At 26.6% G+C, this 27,196-nt stretch overlaps 2 protein-coding genes across 2 annotated transcripts in view; both read right to left on the bottom strand.

Moving 5' to 3' along the window:
* Positions 1-11,964, bottom strand: part of LOC122510006 (A-kinase anchor protein 200) — a 418,778-nt gene extending 406,814 nt beyond the window's left edge. Inside the window, exon 1 of the mRNA XM_043624383.1 lies at positions 11,857-11,964. The gene's annotated coding sequence lies outside the window, so the exon portion shown is untranslated. The remainder of the gene's footprint in view (positions 1-11,856) is intronic.
* Positions 11,965-12,346: 382 nt separating this feature from the next.
* Positions 12,347-17,328, bottom strand: LOC122510007 (radial spoke head protein 9 homolog). The gene is made up of 4 exons (XM_043624386.1): positions 16,936-17,328; positions 14,999-15,164; positions 14,583-14,871; positions 12,347-12,507 (listed from the first exon to the last, which is right to left on the bottom strand). The coding sequence occupies exons 1-4, from the start codon at positions 17,160-17,162 to the stop codon at positions 12,347-12,349; spliced, it is 843 nt and encodes a 280-aa protein (XP_043480321.1). The 5' UTR covers positions 17,163-17,328.
* Positions 17,329-27,196: the final 9,868 nt, after the last annotated feature.

A 27,196-nucleotide genomic window follows, 5' to 3' on the forward strand; every position in this document is an offset into this window, starting at 1 on the left:
GATAGAATAATAAAAAGTATTTGAAAAATTGATATTTATAATTTAAATATTTAGCAGAAAAAATGCATTTCTGACTTTATAATTTACTCGAATTTTGATCACTTTGAATTGGAATTTGCATAAATATTTATATTGGCGAATTAAAATTTATCTGATTCATTACTGAAAGTTGTTTAGATTATAACACAGGTTTACAAAATTTTCGCGAATTTCAGAACCAAAAACGAAATACAGTAAAACCTCGTTAACACGAACTCGGATAACACGAATTTCGCTTTAGCGCGAACAAATGTTTCGGTCCCTTGAAAATAACATAGGCTTAATTTTAGCAGATAACACGAACACTCGGTTTACACGAACGAAAATTACGGTCCCTTCAAGTTCGTGTTAACGAGGTTTTACTGTAATACTTTTTCGAAGGCTTTTGACGTGTTAAATCCGAATCTGACCTCAGAATATGAGCAAAAAGTCTTGAATGTTCAAATGAACAAAATATTTTTTGTAAAAAATATTTTCATAGATTATTGATTGCAATTCAAATTAAAAACTCAAATTTTACATTCAGAAACATTATAATTAATTTGCTTAATAGTGACGCAAAATTATAGTATTAATAAAAATTTAATTTGAAGAAGAAATAAATAAATTTCGTTCATTTGAACATTCAAAACTTTAACTCCCAGCACGTCAAGTTTAATAACAATATGTTCAAAATAATTTTTCATTTAATTATTTAATAACAATATGTGACCTGGTAAGTTAAAAGAGACCTTACACCCAAATCAAGTTTTCAAGAAAAAGGTTTTTAAAGTTAACAAGTCAATATTCATGCGCTTCTACACATTAAATTGGCTTGAAACTCGTTACTCGGAGGTTTTTGGGGTCAATTTTCCAAAATTCAAAATGGCGGATCCAATATGGGGCCAAAAAATTTATGAAGCAAATAGATCCGCTTAAAACATTTTCTAACCTTATTAGATTTATTTTATACTTGTTTGGATTTGCCTGAAATTTATTACTCGGGAGTTTTTGGGGTCGCTGATTACGAATTTGACACCAGTTTTCCAAAAATCAAAATGGAGGATCTAATATGGTGGACGACAAAATAAAAAATTAACTGAATTGGCTTGAAACTGATTACTTGAGGGTTTTCATGGTTGCTGATTACGAATCTAACATCAGTTTTTCAAAATTCAAATTGGCGGATTCAATATGATAATTTTTTAAATATATATTATCGTAGATATATAATAATTTTTGGTTAAATCTAAATTAGTCAAATACCCTGACATTAACTAGTGAATTTACTTTTTATACTTTATTAAATTTTTTAAATTCTTAACCCCAAAATGTACTACGACAAGGCTGCAATAGGATTATACATTCCATATTTTTCTTATAGTTTCTTTTTTGTATTCTTTTTCTTAATTTTTATTTTTTTTATATCTTTTTTTATATTTTTAATTTTTTTGCGGTGTTATATAAACATTTTTTATATTGGACATTGTTCATTGCAAATACTTTTATAAAATAAAACAGAAAGAAAATCTTAGAACTGCGGGTATGTTTAACCTAATTATTTAATTGATCATGATACTTTCAGAAGCAATAATTTACAATTTTGAAAAACTGATGTCAGATCTGTAATCAGGTACCTCGAAAACCCCCGAGTAACAACTTTCAAATCAATCCGGCTATTTTTTGATTTTATCGTCCGTCATATTGGATCCGACATTATGAATTTTGAAAAACTGATGTCAGATTCGTAATCAGCGACCCCGGAAACCTTAAGATACCAAGTTTCATAAAAAACTATTACAAATTTTTTTAACAGACTTTTTGACTAAACAGTGGAAATCTCTTCGACAGCCAAGAGTTTAAAAATTGACCAGAATTTCTTGAAGCTCAGTGACTAATATTAGCTATAGATAAAGATTCTTTCAAGTTCCAAAAGTCTTTTTAAAGGCAAAGAATAGTAGATAAATTAAATAATAAGAGGGAAGGTATTTATAAGAATTTTATAAGGTTTCGTTTTTAATTTAAAATTAACAGAAGTTGTACATAATAATATTTATATTGTACAGAATATCTATTCAAAAAACTCTTTATTTGTTTCAATTTATATTTGTGTGAATTGTTCTTTGATGGAATTCTTAAAACACCGAATTATCATTCGACTAGAATTTTAAATGACCGGACAAACAACTGTCAGAAATCTATCAGCGCGAATTTTGAAATTGACCAATAAAAAATTATCAAGAAAATTGTGATTGGTCAATTTCAAAATTTGCGCTTAAATATTTCTAATAGGACACTTTCGAATTCGGTCAAACGATAATTCGGTGTTTTAAAAATTCGATCAAATAACAATTCTTACCTACAAATAAAAATTCAGGCAAATGAAGAGTTGTTTCAGTATAACATTCTGACATATATTTATGATGATTTCTTTATGAGATAATCAGACACCCCAGCAAAACTAGTTTCAAAAAGCTGACGCAAATAAACAATTTAAAAGTTGATAAATAATTGTTGAAATTTCAATAAATGTTCAGCTGTCCATTCTAGACATTTTTCCTTTATCAAATTGATGACTTCAATCTTGGCCGCAGTTTTATATTGATCGCAAACACAAATATAAAGCGCATATACATTGTTGTTTTTCAAATAAAGTTTGAATTATCCTTTTCCAATTGAAAGGTCTCGGCACTTTATACTGTGAAGAAACCCGCAATGGTTTTAAGCTTTATACGTTCGAAGGACAAAGAAATCGGTCCAATACTTTCAGTCGTTTTTGTAGTTTACTCTAGATCCCGTTAGGATTTCTCCTGTTCGTTCGTACGCACCGAGAAGGAACGACAAAGCAAATCTACCGGGTCAATGAACTTTTACAAGTTTCGATATCATTTTCCTTTTAACAATATAATAAACTTTCAATTCTTTTAATATATGACAAATGAGAGCCTGTGTGTATATTTATCTTAGTTTCAAAAATTGAGAAATGAACAATTTTCTCATTTATCAAATTTTAACATCTGTTTGTTAGGAAGACTACTTTCACGGTTTTAATATTGAGCAATGAGTACAATTATCATCAACTATGACCGTAAGAAAATGTTTAGGGAACATAAAGAAATTGTTTTTGTGAACAGTTTCAAAATTCTCTTAGTTAAGTAGAATTATAATTGAAAGCGCAGTTATGAGTATGTATAGGGTGAAAGTTAACAAATGTTTTTATACGTTTTTCCTTTTCAACGTTGTCACGAAAATTTGCTTTTTCTCTCTCTGATCTTTCCTTAATTTACAGAAAGAATGTTGACTTTTTCCCTTAAACTAACAACAACTTCAATTTTGATTCTTCTTAAAATTCAAAATTTCCAAAATAAAAATCTTCTAAAACTCGATTATTTTCAATAAAAATTTACGAAATTTTATTTGTTTTTAAATTTTACAATAAATTATTAAAAGAAACTAATTTATTTTAAAGTTTGAAACAATTTATCAAAAATTGAAATATATATTTGGAATTTTTAATTTTAAATCTTTTCAAATATAAGTAATTACAAAAATTCTAATCCTAACATTTTCAAAATTAATTATTTTTTGGTGTAATTTAAATATTTTTTATATTCTCTTCAAACCTAAAATTGGTATAACCTTCAATTTATTATTTATCAAAAAATTAAGTTATTGCTCAACTTTTAAAATAGAATTTTTCAAAAATTGTTTTGATGGAAAAAAATTGTAATAAAACTTTTTAATAAACTCAATTTGCTTTAACCTTTTGAGGGCCAGTGATGTTTTCAGGCAACATGAACATTTTTTCGTTAACTCATATACACAACTTTTTTTATTTTAAAAAACTGAATATTGAAATAATATTTTTCCTCTAATCTATAGTAAATTTCCTATTCCAAATACTGTTTTTCAAATGAAAAAATCTTAATAACTTTTCCTTTGTTTAAAAATAAAAATGCGATTTTTTAAGAAAAATTTGGTCCTCAAAGGGTTAAAAAAAATTTGTTAGCTTTCAATTACTGGATAATTATTCATTTAAATGTTATTAAAAATTTAACTGACTTCGTAAAATTCACCCAATTATCAATTTTAAAATTAAAATTCTTTGCAAATTTGATAATACTCAAAAATTTTAATAACATTTATCAAAGATAATTAATTATTATATATTATATATATGTATACTTTTTCGCTGACCTTAAAGAATATTCTGATTCACTCCAAAAATTATTAGATACTCAAAAAAAATGTTCTATAACATTTACTTACGAATTTTTTTAATTGTAAAATTATTTGAAAACACCAATAACTTCTTTTTTAAATAAATATTTAATCATTATTATTTTTCTATAGGAATTAAATTAAGTTTTTCAAATTCAAACTTTCTGAAAGGCAATAACTTATGAGAATATTATTATAAAACATGAAGAAATTTAAGATGACAGAGAGATAAAATCATTATTTTATATCCTAAAAATATTGTAACAATAAATTCAAATTTTCAAAGATTTTAATTAGAACCCTTTTCAAAATTCAATTATTTCTAAAAATTCACGCTATAATACTTTTAATATTTAATTATAATATAAAATTTTAAGTAAAATTCAATTTTAATTAGAAAATTTTTCGAGAATTCAATTATTTACATTATACAAAAATAAATAATTTATTAAATAATTAAATATTGCTTAAAATTAAATTTTTATGAAGAATTTTATCAAAATTTTTAAAAAATAATTGAATTCTTTTAGCGTTTTTAAAAAAAAATTAAGAACATATGCAATTTTCTATCATTTTATTTAAAATTGTATAAACGAATTTTATTAAAAATTTTTTTTAAGAATTAGATTCCTGTGAAGAATTTTATTTGTAATAGAATTTCTGTGAAAAATTTTATTTTTTGGTAAGAATTTTATTAAAATTTCTTAAATAATTTAATTGCTTCAAAGAATTTTATTTTTTACGAAAATAATTGAATTGTTTCGAAGATTTTTACAAACATTTTTGACAATAATATTGTATTCCTATGAAGAACTGAATGTTATATTTTACGAAAATAATTGTATTCTATGATCAATTTTATTACAATTTTTCAAATTTATAAAGCATTTTATTAAAATTTTTTAAAATAATTGAATACTCGAGAAAAATTTTATTATTTATGAAAATAATTGCTTTCTTGCGAAGAAAAAAATGTATTATTTGTAAAAATAATTGAATTCTAAAGAAGAATTGTATTGAAAATAATTGAATTGTATAGGAAAATTTTATTAAAATTGCAATTTTATTAACTAAATGTTGTGAAGAATTTTGTCAATTTTTTTTTAAATAATAGAATTTTTAAAAGAACTTTATTTTAATTTTTCTAAATAATTAAATTTCTTAGAACTATTTTTTCAATTCTCTGAATATTCAATATATTTGAATTCTTTCGAGAAACTTCATTAAAAAATTAAAAATAATTAAATTGGTTTTTATTAGAATTCGTTGTAATTTCATAGTTTATGAGGCAGATAAAAAATACACAAAAATTTAGAATTTTCTTGTGAATTCTAAAAACTTAATTTTTTCCAGTATTTTTAATAAAAATCCCTGACTTTTTCCTGATTTCCTTGACCAATTCTAATTTCCATGACCTGTGGCAACCCTGTCGAAAGAAGTTTCATTTTATACTAAAAACATGTTAGTTTGTTGCAATATTTGTCTAAAAAGTCGCAATTTTTTAAACTAAGTCGAAAAAAGTCGAAAAAGTCAGGTTCCTGAAGTTGGCATCGATATACTCAGCAACCAAAACATTTTTTTCTTATTTTTAACCCTTGGGCAGTAAGATTAGCCTACTGTTTCATTAAATTTAAAATCTTAATAATTATTTTTATACTTTAATGCATTAAAATTCATTATATAATAAAAATAAAAGCAAATATACAAAAATCTACGTTTTTTTAATTCACAAAAGCATCTAAATTTTACAGGGTCCAATGGACCCGCTTGCCCGCTTAGGTAATTTTTCCAGTTTGCCCGCCCAAGGGTTAATTATAAAATTTTAACTACACTGAGAAAACTGGAGTATTGGACTAAACATCTGGAGGGACAAATCGTTGATATTTGAGAGTTAGCTATTGGATAACAATCTAAATGTTCAAATTCACCATTGACAGATATTCGTGCCATTTCTCTTGGAGGGAAAATGAGTTTATAACAGAGGGACAAATTAACCATCTTGAGAAATCCCTTCCTTATCCGGCGAGAAATGAATAAATATGGCAACCTAACCCCTAAATTAAATACATAAAATGTCAGAAAAATAATTTCGCGTGCATCAGATCGTACACATTTTCTGCGCAACTTTTAACCCTCAGATGTAATGGGAGAGAATATACAAGTAGATTTCCATTATCAATTCCAAATTTATTTTAGAAGGACTATTTAACTCTCTTCATAAGCAAAGGAAACATACACTTTTTGAACCTCTGAATTTGACTCTCCAGTTTTCTCAGTGTATAATTTCACTTTTTTCATTCACCTAGGAAGTATGTAAAAAACTTTTTAATAGTATTTTTTTAACCTTAAACCGACTTATTAGCATATTTACCCTATTTAACGCAATATTATTAAAATAAAACATGAACTTCAAGAAGAAATAAATAAATTTCGTTCGTTCATCTGAACGTTCAGAACTTGGAGGATATTCGAACTTGAAAAGCAATAAAGATTATTATAGAGGAAGTAACCTGTTCTTTTGACACAATATTGGGCGTGTGAACTATTGAACATTATTATAAAGAAGTTGAATAGAGTAAAAGTATAGGGACGAAAAAGAAAAGAGAGGCGAAAGAAAGATTAGGATTAGAGAGTTCATAATGACGGCGAAGTGTAAACGTAAGTCTGGAATGTCGTGTGGTATTATACACACAATTGTGACAGAGAAGGTGCATGACCATGGGGGATTGAATATAGGAACCGGAACCTCGAGTTCGTGCGCAGAATCAAATATACGACTGCACACGTCCGGCTGTGCATATAAATCAGATATCATGGAGGCCTCAGGACACTTCTAGCAAAAAAATAAAAAAACAAGAAAGAAAAAAGTTATCAGTGAACCATTGATTTCTTCTTCACGCAAAAGTAAAATCTGAGGCCGCCTTGTTATATGATCAGTTCGCAAGACGAAAACTTTCGTCTCGAGAGATAAGAAATAAAGACTAATAAAAATTCCAATGTTGCTTTTAATACCTCCCCCCTCCTCTCTTTATCTCTTAACATTCAAATGATTCTTTTAATACGCACCAATTATGCATTTACATTTCAAGAAAACATGTATCATAAAAATAATTCCTATCAATAAAAAGACCGAATATAAAATTTTATTTATTTTACCCTCACTCTTTCTTTATTAAAAACAGTAAAAACAAAATAAAATAACGAAATCGTTCATAATTAATTTTCTCATTTCTCATATAGGATCTTCTTTAAGGCGAAAAAAATAGTCGTTCTCAGTTGATTCAGAAAATTTGATTTTCTATTTCGATGAATTATTTCTGATTTTGAGAAAATCTTCTAAATTTTTTCTTATAATAATAATAATAATAATAATAATAATAATAATAATAATAATAATAATAATAATAATAATTTCAATTTTAAGTTTTTGTGAAATTATATTATTTTCAAATCAGTTTCTAATATTTTTTAAGAATTTTTTTTTAAAAAACAAGATTACTTTTAAAAATTTTAATAATATTTTTTAAAACATAAAAATTCCATTATGTCTAAAAATTACTACTGAAATTCTTCTAAAATTCAATTACTTTCTGTAATTTTTAAGTAGATTTATTTAAAAATTTAATAATCTTTTAAAATAAGTATTTAAATATTATTACTAAATATTATAAATTAAAATTTTCAAAAATTTTTTTGTTGAAAACTTATGAAATTTATGTATCTCTAAAAACTGATAATATAACTTGTACAAAATTCAAATATTTTCTACAATTATTAATTAGAATTATTCTCTAAAGCAAATACTTTTAATAATTCTAAAAAAGTTTAAAAAAAAATTTAAACTAAAATTTTTCAAAAACCGAGAGTTTTTTGGAACTTTGAATTAAAGTTACTCAAAATTCAAATTTTTAAAAACTTACACTTTAAATCTAAATCAGTAAAAATTTCTCTGATTTCAATTTAGTATCCCAGTTTTCTTTGATAAATCAGTGTAATTTCACTGACAATCAATGGTTTTTACTGATTCTCAGTAAAATTCCATTGATGAACTAAAAAATAAATAAATAAATAAAAAATTATTGTTTCTTTTTTAAGTTTTTAAGGTGAAAAAGAAAATTCAAGGACAGTTTAAAGTTTCCCGTATATTTTCAAAAAAACACCAAAAATCAATGATCCACAAGTTTTGAACGTTCAAATGAACGAAACACTTTTTATTAGAAATATTTTTATAAATAACTGTTCGCAATAAAAATTAAAAACTTAAATTTTACACTTAAAAACTTTATAATTCATTTTTTTATACCGACAAAAAATTATTGTAATAAATATTTAAATTAAAGAAGAAAATAAATAAATTTCGTTCATTTGAACGTTCAGAACTTTAGGATCATAAAAATCAAAACTTTTGTAACACTTCACAATATGAAAATCGAAATAAATTGCATTTTATACCAAAAAGTGAAATTTTGACGTTGATTCATCAACGTCAACGTTTATGATCAACGATTTAAAAAAGAAATATTTTTCTATAGCTGAAAAAAATGGTCCACAAGTTTGAATGTTCAAATGAAAGAATTATTTTTTGTTAAAATTTTCAAAAATTATTAATTTCAATAAAACTTAAATTTTAAATTCAGAATCTTTATAATTAATTTTTTTAACCCTTAAACCGCACCCTGGGTGTGCGACACCCATATTCTAGCTTTTTACTCTAATATTTCGGTTAAATTCGTAAAAATTGAACATGTGTCGTTATTGGACGATACATTTTGTACTTAAGTTTATGTTCCGTGAGGGACATTAGTCTCCCAAGTGTCTTTGTGTATTTGATAACTTTATGAAGTTGTCGGCGAAAAATTTCTGCTTGTTTGACACCCAGTTTTTGGTTTAGGGTAATTTCAGTAGTTTTAAAAAACTCTTTTTTAATTATTAAAATTAAATAAATCATTATGAAACTTATTTTCCTTCAAAATAGATGTACTGAGCTATATAAGATAATTTTTCCAAAAGATAATATCCTATTCCAGCTTGGAGAACACACTTAAAAGTCCCCGGGTGTCGCACACCCAGTGTGCGGTTTAAGGATGGATTCGGCAGTGTGCGGTTTAAGGGTTAATAACAAAATAAAATTATTTTAATAATAATTTCAATTTGATAAAGAAATAAATTAATTTCGTTCATTTGAACGTTCAGAACTTTAGGATCATAAAAAAAATGTTTTTTGTTTACAAATTTTTCTTTTTTTTTAAATTATTGATCAAAAAACTATGCAAAACATTTTTTATACTAAAATATATAAAAGTTCAAGTAGAAAAACATTTTTTCTTCTAAATCATTGACCGCAAGTTTCAGTTTATCATATTTCCCTGACACTGACATTGAAATTATTTTCCCTAACAAAATTCTTTTTACAGGAAAATATGAGTTTACGGAAAATGAGTAAAATTTATGAATTTTAATAATTTCTAAAATTTACAATTATAACCCTTCCTGAATTTAAAAATATTTTAAAATAATTTTTGAAAGACAATAGTTTTCTAATTATATACAATTGAAAAATTCCCGAACAACTGAGATTTAGTAAAATTTTTTAAAAATAATTGAATTTTTTAAAAATATGAATAAAATAATCAAATTTTCGAAGAATTTTAATTCTAATTATGACCATGATTTCTCCAAAATTTTAATAAGTCCAAAAGAGAAAATTTTGATAAATTTTTATTTACTTTGTTCGAAGATAATTGAATCTTAAAAAATTATGATAAAACAATTCTAAGAAAAAGATTTTAAAAATATCCAATTTTTCGAAAATAATTGAATTTCTTAAAAGAATTTTTATATAATTTAAAAGAAACTAATTACTTTCTTGAAGAATTTTAATTAAAAATTTTGAATATGATTATTTTCTCTAAAATGTTAAAAATAATTTTAAAATGTTATTAGTTTTTGTACGTATTTGAATTTTCGGAGACATGTAATTGAAAATACTGAAAATATTTAATTTAAAAAAATTAGAAGCTAATTTTCATTAATTTTCATATTTAAATTGACATTTAAATATTTTTCATTAACATTTTTGATAATTCAATTATTTTCAAAATTTGTGATTAAAATATTCTTCAAAAGTTGATTTTCAAAAATTGGAACAAATTACTTGAAAAAATGAAATTAAAAAAATTAAATTTTACAAAATTTCAATTATTCAAGAAGATTTTTATTATACTAGATTTATTTGAAAAATTTAATTATATCTCAAAAAATGATTCAAAAATAATTTTTGAAAGATTTGCTTATAGTTATTTTTCGCACTATAAAAATTGAAATAAGTTCTATTTTATACTACAAATGTGACTGCGAATATAAAATTAAATTTATTTTCCTCTCACCTCCTTTAAAATAAAAAACAAAATCGTTTATAATTAATCTCATAATTATTCTTGAAAAATATTTTCCTAAAAATTGCATACATTTGTTTATTTGCTGCCAGATAGGCAAAGAAAAAAAGAAAAATTGAACTAAAAGCAGAAGAAAATTGATAAAATATTTTTACTTTGATTGGAGAATTTATTGAAAATATGTAAAATTTAGACTAATCGTGAGGTGTGACTCATGAATGCCATCACGTTTCAAACAATCAATACATTCTCGATTAATATGACAAAAATTCTTAGTTTCGATTGTTGTGAGAAAATTAATAGCGGTGGAATTTAAATAAAGAAATTATGATAGTACCGAATGAAAGGACGAGATAATTATTTGAAATGGAGTGTCTCATATTACAATGGTTTTAAATGGGAAGAACTCGTTCAAGTAATTCGACGACAATGAGATTAATTTATTATCTCGAGAATTATTTCTGAACTATGTCTATACATATAGACACCGAGTATCAGTTATAAATGTACACAAATCAAATTTTCACTCTCTTATCCCCTTTGTGTCTCAATTCATTAAATTTAATGAAAAAAAAACTGTCACATTTTCAATTTTAATTCATAAACATTTTTCATTCAAATTATTAAAAAATTTAGATAAAAAATACCTACCAATTTTGTAAGTACAATTTTCTAAAATAACCGGAAATTTTTTTTCGCAAAATCAATAAGGTTATGTGTCATAAATTAAAATTTTCCTAATTTTCCCAAAAATATAGAGAAACGGAAAAAACTAACCTTGTATAAGTCCTATGACTTGGTAAGAGAAAAAATCTTTTGTTTAATTTCAAATATATACGTTTAGTTGATTAAATATTTCCTTTTGTAAATTTCTCAACCTTGTCAATGACATGAGAAGAATGCGTAATTTGTGTTTACGATCAAAAATTTTATTGCTGTTTAGCTTTTCATGTAAGGTGAAATTCTTTATGGAAGATAGAGTAAATTTATTGTAATTTTCACCAAGGGGATAAAAAAAACATATGATGGATAAAATACTTTTTGGTGTTAAACAAAATAATAATCGTATTATAACTATATCGAAAGAAAGCCGGCGTTGCCACTTGACATTTCAATCGACCATTAAACATTGTATTCACGACAAATTAACATAAATGTGTGAAAAATTTAAAGAAAATGATAAAAATTAATAAAACATGCAATATTTACATTGTCTACTCACTTTTATAATAAAATATTTTTCAAATTTCGACAATATTTCTGTTAAAGCCGGCTCTCGAGCGTTCGTTCCGCCATTAAACAATTCTTGTCAATTTTTATGAAAGCTTCAGTGGCGACATCTGTGGACAATAAGTCACAACTCTGCATTACCAACTCACAATAATAAAAAAGGCGGTAAATTCAAAAGCTTTCTTTCTAATATACTATTTTATGTTTATTGTAATTACATACAATATTATAATTATAATATAAAAATTATAATTTTTATATTACTACATTTCATTAAATCAATTTAATTTTCAATAATAATTAAAATTCAAATAATTAAGTTAAAAATATTCTACTTTTTAAAAAACGATTATTACAACAAAAGAAAGGAAAAAAAATTGTTTTTCAGTAAATTGATATGGAAAGAAAGTATAACTTTTAATTTTTAAATAAATTTTAGACGTAATTAAATAAAAAAGTGAGAATTTTATTTATTTAATAAATTATATCATAAATGGAAGATCCAAATTCTTTTTTCCCGGACCCACGTACATAAAACCATAATCGGATGAATTTATTTTGTGATAAAATGCTGCACCGGGCCAGAAACCATTCATTAAAATGACTAAACGACCTCCTAATTCTTTTTGTAAACACCAACATCCTATTTAAAAATTTTCTTTTAACGTTGTGTATTTTATAAATATAATTGTTAAAAATTAATATTTTTTCGATATTATATAAATATCAATTAAAATAAATTATTAATAAAAGAATTAATTAATTAATTTATCATTCAATTGAATTTAAATAATTATTAACTTTATTTTTAATTATTTTATTATTTAATTTAATTTAATTTAATTAATTAATCCCTGAAGTTAATTGAATTAATTTATTATTTAGTTGGATTTAGTTAATTAATTATTTAAGTGGATTTTAATAATTATATAATCATTTCAGTGAATTTAATTAATTATTTAATTACTTATAGGTGAATTTAATAAATTACTTTATTACTTATTTACTTGAATTCAATTAATAAATTAATTCATTAAATATTTTCTAGAATTTTTAATAATAATAATTCTTCTTCAAATCATTTATTTTCAATAATTTAAAAAAAGTTCATTGACAATTTTAAATTTATTTGTTTACAATTCAATTTTAAGAAAATAAAAAATTAGAAAATAAAAACTTGAAATATAATTTTAAAAAAAATTCAATTAAACTTTTTCAAAAAAATTAATTCTACAGAATTGTTATAAATTGTAAATATGAAGAATTCAAATTTTTAAAGATTTAATTTAAAACTTTTTCATAATTTAATTCTTTCTGAAAATTCACGCTACAATGATTTTAATATTCAATTATTATCTAAAATTTTAACTGAAATTCATTTTTATAAATCACTTTTTACTAAAAAATTCTACGAGACTTTAATTACTTAATTACTAAAATAAATAACTTATTGAGTAATTGAATGTTTCTCAATATTGAATTCTCATAAAGAATTTTATCAGCCAATTTTTAGATAATTTAATTTTTTCGACGAATTTTAATAAAATTTTCAAGAATAATTACATTTTTTCAAGGAAAATAATTAAATTCTTAAAAAAAATGTATTATTTATCAAAATAATTGAATTCCTTTTAAAATTTTTTGTTATTTATGAAAATAATAGAATTATTGCAAAGAAATTTATAAAAAAATTTGAAAATAATTAAATTTCTGTAAAATTTTTATTATTTAAGTAAATAATTAAATGTTTGTGTAGAATTTTATTAAAATCTTTTTTAAATAATTGAATTCTTTTAGAAAATTTTATTAAAGTAGTAGATATTGAAATCATTGGATTGAGGATAATTTTTGAAAAGAATTGAAATTTCGCCTAAAATTTTATTATAGTTTTCTTAAATTTAATTGAATTTCAGAGAAAAATTGTATTCCTTTTAAAAATAATTAAAATTTTTACAATTTTAAAAAAATTTTGAACATAATTGAATTTCTGCGAAGAGTTTTACTCCTTTGAAAATAATTAAATTTCTGCAATCATTTGTAATTTCTCCAAAATTCAATTTTTTTAGTGTTTTTAACTAAAATTCTTCAATAAATCCATTAAAATTTTCCAAATATCTAAGTTCTTTAAAGTTTCTAAAATTAAATTCATTGAAAATTGAAATTTTACAAAAGTTTTAATTGAAACTTTCCTTAAATAATTGATTATTATTTAATTGACTTTAATTTATGTAGTAATGCCGCATTTATTATTAATTTATTGAATGGACTTTAAATAATCATTAAATTAAATTTAATTAATTAGGTAATAATTTAATTTAGTTAGTAATTATAATTACTTAATTAAATTTAATTAATGAATTAATGCAATTTATTATCAACTTATTATCTGATTAAGTTTAATCAGTTAATTACTAATTTAATTTAATAAATTAATTTGTTACCCGCTACGAAATATATTACGTACTTGAAATGAATTAATGAATTCAACTCAATTAGAACTTAATGAATTAAGTAATTATTTAAGTGAATTATCTAATTCAATTGATTTTAATTAACAAATTATTTAATTTACTTTAATTAATTACTTTTTCATTAAAAATAACTTATTTTAAAAAGACAAGCGAAAACACTAAAATGAATCGTCTAAATAATTAAACTAATTATCTAAAAAATTGAAATTGAGAAAATCTTAGGAAATCTCGGCATTAATAATTATACCTTTTGGTATGTCAGCATCTATAGTATCTAAGAAATCAAGAGAATAATTATAATCATGTCTAGTTAATAAATTAGTTTTCCACTTTCTCTGTGGTAATCTTGCATGCTGATAAAAATTCAATTGTTCAGATTCATTAAGTGATAATCCTTGAAAATTGGCATTCTCAATAATATCGCCATTTACAGTTTTCTGCCAACCACCACGAGGTATAATCATTGCATCCTCATTTATTTGCTCCACAATAGCCGCTAAACGATCTTCTTCTTTCAATTCTTTCGAAACTGAACCCTAAGAATTTTTTAATAACACAAAACTTTTTAAAAACTAAGGAAAAAAAGTACAAATGAATTTTTGTAAAAACTTATGTACTTGACAATAATTAAATCTAATAATAATGAAAATAGTAAAAAATTACTTGAAGGTATTTTTCAAAATCCTTATTAGGTGGGAAGGGGGAAATTAGATTATAAACTTTACTGATAAAACCTGGAATTCCTTGAAATTGTGATGTTGCAAAAGGTGTTAAACATCGATTATATGCATTTGTCTTTGGCATTAATAACCAATTCATACGATCGAAACTTGAAAAATTTATTTTATTTGAATTACTTGTTTGACTGTTTCGTATAGGTATATAATAGGGTTGCCATAAAAAAATTAATTTTCTTTTTCTCTGACTTTTCCCTCTTATCCAGAAAATTTTTTGACTTTTTTCCTGACCCGAAAGAATATTCTGATTCACTCTAAAAATTATTAGATACTCAAAAAAAAGTTTTATTACATTTATTTACCAATTTCTCTAATTGTAAAATTATTTAAAAACATCAATAAATTCTTTTTTAAATAAATAATTAATCATTATTTTCCATAGGAATTAAGATTTTCAAAAATTTCAAATTCAAACCTTTATGAAATATTATCAACTTATAAGAATAAATATTAAGATGATGAAAAAAATCGATCACTCCGAGTCAGGATTCAAAAAACAGGAGTCAGGATTTCAATTTTTTTTTTTTTTTTTTTTTTAATCCTGACTCGGAGTGATCGATTTTTTTCATCATCTTAATATTTTATCGACCGAGTGATAGCATCATTACTATATATATTATAAGAATAAACTTATAAGAAAAAAAATTAAATTGTTTACAAAAATTTTAATAAAATCCTTCGCAAGAATTCAATTATTTTTACAAATAATAAAATTTTTCATACACTAGGGTCAAAAAGTTTCAGTACCTATACATTTGTGCTGATTACTTTAAAACGCTCGCTTCACTTCAAATTCAAATATTTCTGTAAAAATAGATGTAAGAGCTATCAAACTTAGGATCATTTTAAAGTTCAATAAATTAAGAGTCAAATAGGCTAAGATATAACCAATTTTATAATGTAAATATTAAAAAAATAATTCTTTAAAGTGAGATTTGTCAGTTGTACAATATCAAGTACAAATTCCATTCTTTAATTCTAGACCAAAATCATTCACATATATATTAAGTATTTTCATCAAATTCTATAAAAATAACTTCTCTTGCTGACAATTATTCGAAGAATATAAATTGCAAATTCGTCGTTTCCATTCAACTAATAAATAATGTATTGAATAATTTAATGCTTCTCAAAATTAAATTTTAATAAAGATTTTTATCAACAAATTTTTAAATATTCGAATTTTTTCGAAGAATTTTAATAAAATTTTTATAATAATTACATTTTTCGAGGAATTCGATTAAAATTTTATTGGAAATAATTGAAATTCTGCGATGAGTTTTATAATTCATAAAAATAATTATTGAATCTCTGTAAAAAATGTTATTATTTATGAAAATAATTGAATTATTGCGAAGAAATTTAAAAAAAATTTGTAAATAATAGAATTCCTGTAAAATTGTGATTATTTATAAAAATAATTTATTGTTGTGCTTAAAATTTTATCAAACATTTTTTTAAATAATTGAATTCTTTTGAAAAATATAATTAAAATAGTAGATATTGAAAATCATTGAAATGAGATTTTTTGAAAATAATTGAAATTATGCCAAGATGTTTATTACAATTTTTGAAAATAATTTAATTTCGGAGAAGAATTTAATAGGATTTATAAAAGTAATTGAAATTTTGACGAAAATTTAAAAAAAAATTTGAATATAATTGAATTTCTGCAAAGAATTTTATTACTTTTGAAAATAACTGAATTTTTGCAATCATTTGTAACTTTTCCAAAATTCAATTTTTTCAGTATACTTTAATAAAAATCCCTGACTTTTCTCTGAATTCTCTGATTTCACTGACCTTTGGCAACCCTGTGTAACCTCAAAAAATAAATAAAAAATTGTCTTTAATAAAATTTACCTATAATAGTAAACTTGGCTATTCAAACAATCTTTTCCATGTCCATAAGCGATGAAATAATCGTTTTTAACACCATCAATTCTCCCCCAATAATAACATTTATGAAAATGATTTTCCTTTTGTAAAATTAATAAAGAATTACGTAAAAGTATTGAATTTTCGGCTCCTATACACATTCCAGTATAACCAATATTATCTAAATTTTCTAGTAATCGTAAACAATCCATTTTTTCGAAAGATTCCTTTACTCTTATTGGTAATTAATTTGTTCCTTTTATTTTTGATAGTAGAAAACGAGAAAATTTTAAGATTTGTTGACAGACGGTGATGAAGCAGTGTTGCCAACTTGCCACCATTGACCATCTGTGACGAGCGACTAGCGACTAGTAGTGTTCTTAAATTCTCGAGAATTTAAGTTGGGGTAATTTCCCTGAGGAAATTACGGTAATTTAATTTTTTAAAGAGAATATAAGAGAATTTAAGAGAATATTGAGAATTTAAGTTTATTTATTTAAATAATGTATATTTATTATTTTTATTAATATAAATACATATAATTCAGCACAATTGCGATGATTACTTTTATCTAAAAAAATTCTTTAAGTTATATATGTAAATAAAAAAAGTAAAACCACAAATTTTTTAAGTTATAAATTTAATGTCATTTGCATTTATAAGGTTTATAAAATATGCGTAACTTAATACGAATAAAAGTTTAGATACTTTTGAATATAGATAAATAAAGAATAAGGATTATATTTAACATTATATACAATGAATTAAAAAATTTTTTAAATAAATATTTTGAAATTATTTGTGAATAAAGGCTTTCTGTCAGCTCTGCTGCGAGAGTAAGAGAGAAAAACCATTTAATTTGAATTTTCTGACTCTCTTGCTCTTATGTGTTACCATGACAACCTGCAGTCAGTAGAGCTGTGCAAGTACCTTTAATATATAGCATTTGTGGCATATTCTTGTTTACAAAATTTACAGAAGAATTTAATTGTTTTTGTATTCATTGCTTTTAAAATATTTCCATTTTACACTCTTTGGTTTTGTCATTTTTTAAATCTTTAAAAATATAGCCACTTTAATTAACAAAATAACAACTACTAAATAAAAACACAACGTCGGACAATCGAATTTACTACAGTGTAACGACAAAAGTGCGGTTATGTCACATTCTCTTAAATTCTCAGAGAATTTAATCGTCGGTTATATTCTCGGTAATATTCTCGTTCTCGGTAATATTCTCTGGGTAATATAACCGACTTAGAACACTAGCGACTACTATCTCGCTCGAATCACACTTCGAGATTAATCGAATCATGATTGTATGTCGCGGTGAAATCAAAATTATTAAGAAATATCCATTTATATTTCAATAAATATAAACCTGAGACTGAGAACGACTAAAGAATATAGTATAATAAAATACCCAAACATATTTTCATGTTTTAACAGATGTTATTTTATATACACGGAGAGAAAAATCAAGCGTTTTTAGTATGGACATTTAACCTTATTTAGTAAAAGAATTCACATGCGCAATAGGCGTAAAATTTCTGCTGTATTTGTATCAATTTCTACGTTATCAGCATAAAAGTTCTACCTTTAACGCATGGGACGTCAGTATACTACGATTGCAAGAGATCCATGCTATTTTAGTATATGTTTCATGCAACTGAGGTATAAAAACACGCCTTTTAAGCAGGGCGTTCATACAAAATTACCATAGGAAGTCTCCATACTAAAAACGCTTGATTATTTCTCTCCGTGTAGCTTAAAGAATGAATATTTCCACTTTTAAGAAACCCAAAAGTATTTCTAAAACATCATAAAGTTAATCTGGATTAAGAAAATGTGTATCTTATAAAATCTAAACTCTTCGATTCCTTCCAAAATTATCTGTTTTTCTAACACTATGTACAATTGTAAAATTTACCCAAAAAGTATACTCCTTTAGAAAGTCATAAAATCAGAACAGCTTAGTTTTATAGACCAGATCCTCTATTCAGGTAATAACTACCGAAATGGTACATCTAAAAACTTTTGATCCTTTTACCTTAAAAATTGTCACGTATTGGAAAAACCCAATTTTACATTACTTTTAGAAATGATAATCACTCTAATAATTTTATAAATAATCTCAATTTATGTATTTCACTATTTATATTAATCTAACATTTATTCCATTATTATAATTATTAATGAGGTGACATTTGTAAATAAAATACTTTCAAGATTTATAGTTTAACCATTAATTTGTTATAACTACACGGAGAGAAATCTGTTAGGATTAATGCTCGAAACTTTTCATATACTTTTTCCATAGATTCTTTGATGCTAAAATCCTAACAGAGAGCCTATTTATCGCTCGAGTCCGCCTGAATATTAGGCGGAGTCGACTGATATTCAGGCGGACCTCTAATACTTTTCGCTAGTAAGTGCTTATGCTATATTCATAACCTCTACTCTATGCATTATTCGCAACAGATTTCTCTCCGTGTATCATGACTATCAGCGCTGTATTATTTTATACAATATTTACTATAATTGTAAACGTATGTGTGTGTGTTGTATATAAGAGTAAATATGCTTATTATAGATATATATTTACTAGTTTATTATTTGTATATAAATTAAATTATTGAAAGAGTTATAGTATGATAAAGATAACGAATAATATTATTATGACGAATGTGTCTGTATCTACACCAATAAGTATGACGTATGAGACTGTATTTGTGTTAGTGAAGTGCATAAAAGTGTATAGTAAAGTGGGGGATGCGCGTCACTTTGAACATGCGCACTTCCCTCAACATGGACTAACAGCTGAGAACAACTCTGCTAGACTATAATGGAGAGTCCACAATAGGTGCAAAAGGCAAGAAGTGCAAGTGCGAACCAATGCTAAATGTATAGGAATTGCACTTGGACTTGCTACCTACATATTTGCACATATTGTGGACTCTCCATAAAGTCCAACGCACAATAGGTTCGCGAAAGTCGTTCGCGAACGAGACGCATGAGATAGACAAGGACAAAAATATATCTCTGTCCTTTTCTAACTCATGCTTTGCGTTCGCGAACGACTTTCGTGAACCTATTGTGCTTAGGCCTTCAGGGTTGCACGGTTGCGCGCAACTCGAAGTTTTTTACGTATATTACGTAAAAAATGTAATATACGTAAAAAACCTGTAATAAATGTAAAAAAAGATGTCGGACACTGATCTCTATATATAACTGGATGGGCGACTGTATCTAAAACTGCAAAATATTAGAAGACCGGAAACGCCACATTTTAGATGCCCACTTTTACACAAATAGCGGAAATTTTTAAATATAAAAGTGAGACTGATATACGTTTTGCTGTATAGAAAAGTACTTAACTGATTAGCAAATTTTTTAATTTTAATAATTAATTAACCGTCAATTACTTTTTTAATTAAATAATTTATTATTCACTTATTTTATTTTAAAAACTGATTAATTAATATAGTAACAGAACTTTTAGTATTCAAACATTATATAAACTCAAATATTATTGAAATAATATTTTTATTTTTAAATAATAATTGATTAAAAACAATATTTTTTTAATTCGGTAAGGAAACTAATTATGTGTTTAACGATACGCAAAAGTGTGTAAAATGTTCTACGCAAAAAGGAAACAAAATATGACCTAAAAATATACACTTCAATAATATGTATTTACTGTTTAAATATGTACTTTCATGTGAAAAGAAACACCCTTTGCTTCTTTTTTTCCACAATATAAACAAATTAACACCTTGTCTGTGTTTTATATCACAAAAGTTAAATTAAAATTATTATTAAAGCACTTGAGATGTCAAAACATTGGAAACACACACACACACACACACACACTATATCAAAAGCACACTCACACGGCAACTCACACAATCAAAGTCGCTCTACGCTGTTACACCGGCATCTAAAGCGTGGCGTAGAGGGTTTCAATTATTTTCACACCGGAAGCGACTTTTCTACAGCAATCGCCCATCTAGTTAGGGTGGAGTCCCATGGCACCGTTTTGCGTTGCGTTTTGTAACTAGGCCATGAGTGTGAGAGAGATACAGATATATGTTTGCTCTATTTGCACTCATGGCCTAGTTACAAAACGCAACGCAAAACGGTGCCATGGGACTGCACCCTTAATATAGAGATCAGTGATGTCGGACAATTGAAGAAGCGCTAAAAGCATAATATTTGAAAATTACACGTGCGTCGTCAATGTCATGCAACAAATTCGTCAGATTATTAAATATAAATTATATACAATGAATCCGCCAAACCAAAAAAGACAACTGATTCCCTGGGAAGAATTAGGGTTTGAACGTCAAAAAACAGAAAAAGGAAAGGCTATTTTGAAATGCTTGTTGTGCAAGAAAATTATTCAAACCTCTGCTTATAATCGCCTTGTTGCTCACAGGTATGTAAAGTTTATAATTAAATAAATAATGTTTTGAAAATATGAAATATTATTTTATAATTCATTACTCTTTAAATGTTTAAAAGGGCATGATGAAGATGATTTTGACAGGTTTATGACGGGACAGTATATTGTATAGGTTATGTTTACGAATTCTATTTGTACGATTTGTACCATTTGTACATAAATTTAGAAAATTTAGATAAATAAGTAATAAGTAAGGCCGCAGTCCCATGGCAGCGTTTTGCATTGCGTTGTAATGAGAGAGAATGCAGCAAACGTATATTTGCGTCTTTTTCTCTCCCATTACGACGAGAAGTCCCATGACGACGAGGGAGTCCCATGACAGCGTTTTGCGTTGCGTCGTAATGGGAGAGAAAAAGACGCAAACATACGTTTGCTGCATTCTCTCTCATTACAACGCAACGCAAAACGCTGCCATGGGACTGCAGCCTAAAGGCCTAAGGACAACTGGTTCGGTTTCGGGATATGTAAGATTTACATATATTTTGAGGTTAGGAAGCCCATATCCCGAAACCGAACCAGTTGTGCTTAGGCCTTAAGGCTGAGGGTGCAGTCCCATGACAGCGTTTTGCGTTGCGTTTTGTAACTAGGCCATGAGTGTGAGACAGATGAAGATATATGTTTGCTATATTTTCACTCATGACCTAGTTACAAAACGCAACGTAAAACGGTGCCATGGGACTCCACCCTAAGGCCTCAGTCCCATGGCAGCGTTTTGCGTTGCGTTGTAATAAGGGAGAATGTAGCAAACGTATATTTGCGTCTTTTTCTCTCCCATTACGATGCAACGCAAAACGCTGTCATGGGACTGCGGCCTAATAAATAAATAAGTAATAACTCAATCATAATTTGTATATTCAAAATACATTTATTTATATAACATCATATAATCTTCATTCAAATTTACTTGTAGGTTCTTAACCTCTCTTCAGATGTATTAGAGAAGGTTTGTTTGCATCCTAGACAAAAAGCCACACTTTTCCTATTTTCCGTTTATGATATAAATGATAGTTCATTCCAAAAGTTTTAACGCGGCCTTGCACCTCTAAACATTTTTTAAATGCAATTTGTTAGGACACAGAATAAAGAAATAGTCAACGGCAATCATGTAAACAATTCAGCCATTTTGAAAAAGTAAATTACGTATAAAACTGAGCACGTAATATACTGCAAAAAAACTATGTAATTTACGTCAGGTAAATTACGTACGCAACCCTGATCAGAGTGCAGTCCCATGGCACCGTTTTGCGTTGCATTTTGTAACTAGGCAATGAGTGCAAATAGAGCAAACATGAGACGCATGCATATCCCCTAATCGCCAAGTCGTCGAATGATCAAATAGTCGAATGCCAAGTAATCGAATGGACAAAAAGTCTAATGCTAAAAACATCGAATCGGCATTTAGTCGAATGCTTAAAACATCGAATTGTCAATACGTCGAATGTTTAAAACGTCGAATTATCAATTCGTCGAATGTTAAAAATATCGAATCGTCAATATGACGAATGTTCAAAACGTCGAATTATCAATTCGTCGAATGTTAAAAACATCGAATTGTCAATACGTCGAATGTTCAAAACGTCGAATGATAAAAACGTCGAATGCAAAAAACATCGAATCGTCATGTAGTCGAATGCTAGAAATATCGAATCTTCAGTTAATCGAATGCTAAAAACATCGAATTCTCAATTCGTCGAATGTTCAAAACGTCGAATGTTTAAAACGTCGAATGCTAAAAACGTCGAATGTTCAAAACGTCGAATGCTCAAAACGTCGAATCGTCATTTAGTCGAATGGTAAAACCATCGAATAGTCCATTCGTCGAATGCTTAAATAGTCGAAACGCCATCTGTTCGAATTATCAAGTAGTAGAATGGTAAAGTTGTCGAATGTTCAAAACATCGAATCGTCATTTAGTCGAATGCTAAAAACATCGAATCTTCATTTAATCGAATGTTAAAAACATCGAATTCTCAATTCGTCGAATGTTTAAAACGTCGAATGATAAAAATGTCGAATGCTAAAAACATCGAATCGTCAACATGTCGAATGTTCAAAACGTCGAATTATCAATTTGTCGAATGCTCAAAACATCGAATTGTTAATTCATCGAATGCTTAAATCATCGAATTTTCCATTCGTCGAATGTTCAAAACGTCGAATGCTAAAAACATCGAATTCTCAAATCGTCGAATGCTCAAATCGTCGAATGCTCAAATAGTCGAAACGCCATCTGTTCGAAATGTCAAGTAGTAGAATGGTAAAGTAGTCGAATGGTAAAGTAGTCGAAACGCCATCTGTTCGAATTGCCAAGTAGCAGAATGGTAAAGTAGTCGAATGTTCAAAACGTCGAATGATAAAAACGTCGAATGCTCAGAACATCGAAGTGTTAATTCGTCGAATGCTCAAATGGCCTAGTTACAAAACGGAACGCAAAACGCTGTCATGCACTGATCCCTATATATAACTGGATGGGCGACTGTATCTAAAACTGTAAAATATTAGAAGACCGGAAACGCCACATTTTAGATGCCCACTTTTACACAAATGGCGGAAATTTTTAAATATAAAATTGAGATTGATATACGTTTTGCTGTATAGAAAAGTACTTAACTGATTAACAAATTTTTTAAATTTAATAATTAATTAACCGTCAATTACTTTCTTAATTAAATAATTTATTAATCACTTATTTTATTTTAAAAACTGATTAATTAATATATTAACAGAACTTTTAGTATTCAAACATTATATAAACTCAAATATTATTGAAATAATATTTTTATTTTTAAATAATAATTGATTAAAAACAATATTTTTTTAATTCGGTAAGGAAACTAAAATTATTCAGCATTACACTAATATGTGTTTAACAATACGCAAAAGTGTGTAAAATATTCTACGCGAAAAGAAAACAAAATATAACCTAAAAATATAAACTTCAATAATATGTATTTACTGTTTAATTATGTACTTTCATGTGAAAGTACCTTTGCTTCTTTTTTCCACAATATAAACAAATTAACACATTGTCTGTGTTTTATATCACAAAAGTTAAATTAAAATTATTAAAGCACTTGAGATGTCAAAACATTGGAAACACACACACACACTATATCAAAAGCACACTCACACGGCAACTCACACAATCAAAGTCGCTCTACGCTGTTACACCGGCATTTAAAGCGTGGCGTAGAGGGTTTCAATTATTTTCACACCGGAAGCCACTTTTCTACATAGCAATCGCCCATCCACTTAAGGCCAACGCAGAATAGATCTGTAACCGGAACCGCAATCGTAACCGTTAGCGTAAGAATGAGTTAGAGAAGGATAAACAATATACCTATCCTTCTTTAACTCATTCTTACGGTTACGCTTACGATTGCGGTTCCGGTTACAGATCTATTCTGCGTTGGCCTTTAATATTGAGATCAGTGCTGTCATGGGACTCCAGCCTCAGGGTTGAGAAGCGTTAGGGTGAAGTCCCATGACAGCGTTTTGCGTTGCGTCGTAATGGGAGAGAAAAAGACGCAAATATACGTTTGCTGCATTCTCCCTTATTACAACGCAACGCAAAACGCTGCCATGGGACTGCGGCCTTAGCCTTTAGGGTACATTAGGCTGAGTCCAGAATAGCTAAAAATTGTCTCGACTTTCAAGACGATTCGATGCGCGTACATACATTTTTGCTTACTGCGCATTGAAATCGAGACGATTTATTTGATTGTGGACTCAACCTCAAGGAGAGTCCAGAATAGGGTTTGTGAACGTCGGTCAGCCCCCTATTGCTTACATATAAACTGTGGTTGCTAATCATTTGCGTAGTTCCCGCGAACAGCAACAGATGGCGCCGCTCGCGTCCTGCTGTTACGAGCGACTACCATCTCGCTCGTTAACTTTCGATATATCGATTTACGAGTTATGGAAGCGCGAATTATAACATTTCGTTAATAAACTTAATTATTTTTAGTATTTTCTCACGACTTTAGACAAATATTGACGAGACTAAACAAGAAAGTTTGACTATTGTAAAATATAATACTTCACGGTTTAATAGTTTCCAAATTCTGAATATGTATTTGAAAATCAACATTTCTTAGAATTGTCATAAATCAAGTAGAATAGCGAAAGAAAATGTAATCTCTAGTTTCTTTAGAGTCATAAAACCGAGAAACCCTCGAAAGAATATAAAAAATATCTCAAGTGTCCTTTTCCATAGGACAATGCAACATGTGTTTACCATACTTGTGACCACAGAAATGGCTTCGAAAAGTCACGTACACATAGACTTTCATTATGCGACGAACTTTAATTATCAATTGTATAATATGAACATTATGAACAATTGACAATAATATTATATTGTTGCTAATTATGCAATATGAATGTATTATTTGAAAATGATATTATTAGTAAACTTCATCTAATTGAGTGTTGTAATCACGAAGTAGTATAAGGAGACCTCACGCGGGTTTAAAATCAGCCTGCATTTGGGGGATCAGAGTTATGAGTGTTCTTACAACGTTCAGAGGTTGCGCCTCTGTGGTGGAAATTTGGTATTAAAATATCGTCTGCTTAAAACTTATTCTGTACTTTACATTTTCTCCGCATGAGCGCGCTGCCTCTGAACGTTGTGCAGATTATATTTTCTCATAGTAACTCTGATCCCCCAAAATGATGCTGATTTTTGTCACTATAACTATTGGCGTTGGGTCTCCTTATACTACTTCATGGTTGTAATATTATGGTATTGAATATAAATATATATTTGTAACGTATTAATATAATAATAATATTATATTATGATATATTATCAAATTGGTTATCGTTATAATTGTTATTTATATTTAAATATGATGAGTGCAGTATAAGAGATTTATTGTTACTAGATATGATGTAAATAATTAATAATTGTGTAATTAGTGTGAATGAAGAAGGGTTATGTTCACTTGTTGTGATACATGTTTTCAATACGTAGAGTATGTTTATACGTGTATTAGTGCAGTGCAGTGTTGGTGTTGTGATTCTGAACACTCCATAGACTTTACAAATTCTATAACAGGGCATGCGCAAAGATTTTGCCATGGACCAAGGGCTAAATGCTCCCTCACGAATTCAGTTCTACTTTGGAGTTCTTTCGTAATGTACTTCAGAGTAGTCCCAAAATAGCTTTTAGAATAACTTCGATTTGTGTAATGTTTTGACTTTAATAAATGTATTGGGTTTACTCGCGAATTTGGTTGGATTAATGATTAATTAATATTATTAATTGATCCTTCTTATTCGTGAGGTTTTTCCCTCCGTTTTAACGGAAATTCACTTGTTTTATTTTGAATATTTCCGCCTTCCTTTTCAAAGGATTAAACCAAGATTGAACATCGAATCAAATCGCGGATTTTACGCCTGCGCGTAAATAACGTAACTCCGCACGTAACACTGCTCTATGAATACATTCAATTCAAATGGGATATTGTTCAAAATCAAATGAATTAATACTTTTAAATATATTAAAAATATAGTATTATTGTTAATATATAACATTTATTTATTTATCTTTTTTTTTAATATTTCCTTTTGTTTCATTTTACCAACCCAACATAACCTTGGAGTGCGGAATTCTAGGTAGGCAGATTTCCCAAAAGTCCCTAAGCAAAAAAAAATATATATATATTCTTAAATACATTATTATTAATATATTATTATTTAAAATATATTATGTGAAATATATTTATTAATGTATGCAACTACATATTCTGCAATGCAGGATTAAAGAAAATTCAA

Source organism: Leptopilina heterotoma, unplaced genomic scaffold (genome assembly GCF_015476425.1).
Source record: "Leptopilina heterotoma isolate Lh14 unplaced genomic scaffold, ASM1547642v1 Lhet_65, whole genome shotgun sequence".
Classification (NCBI taxonomy): Eukaryota; Metazoa; Arthropoda; class Insecta; order Hymenoptera; family Figitidae; genus Leptopilina; species Leptopilina heterotoma.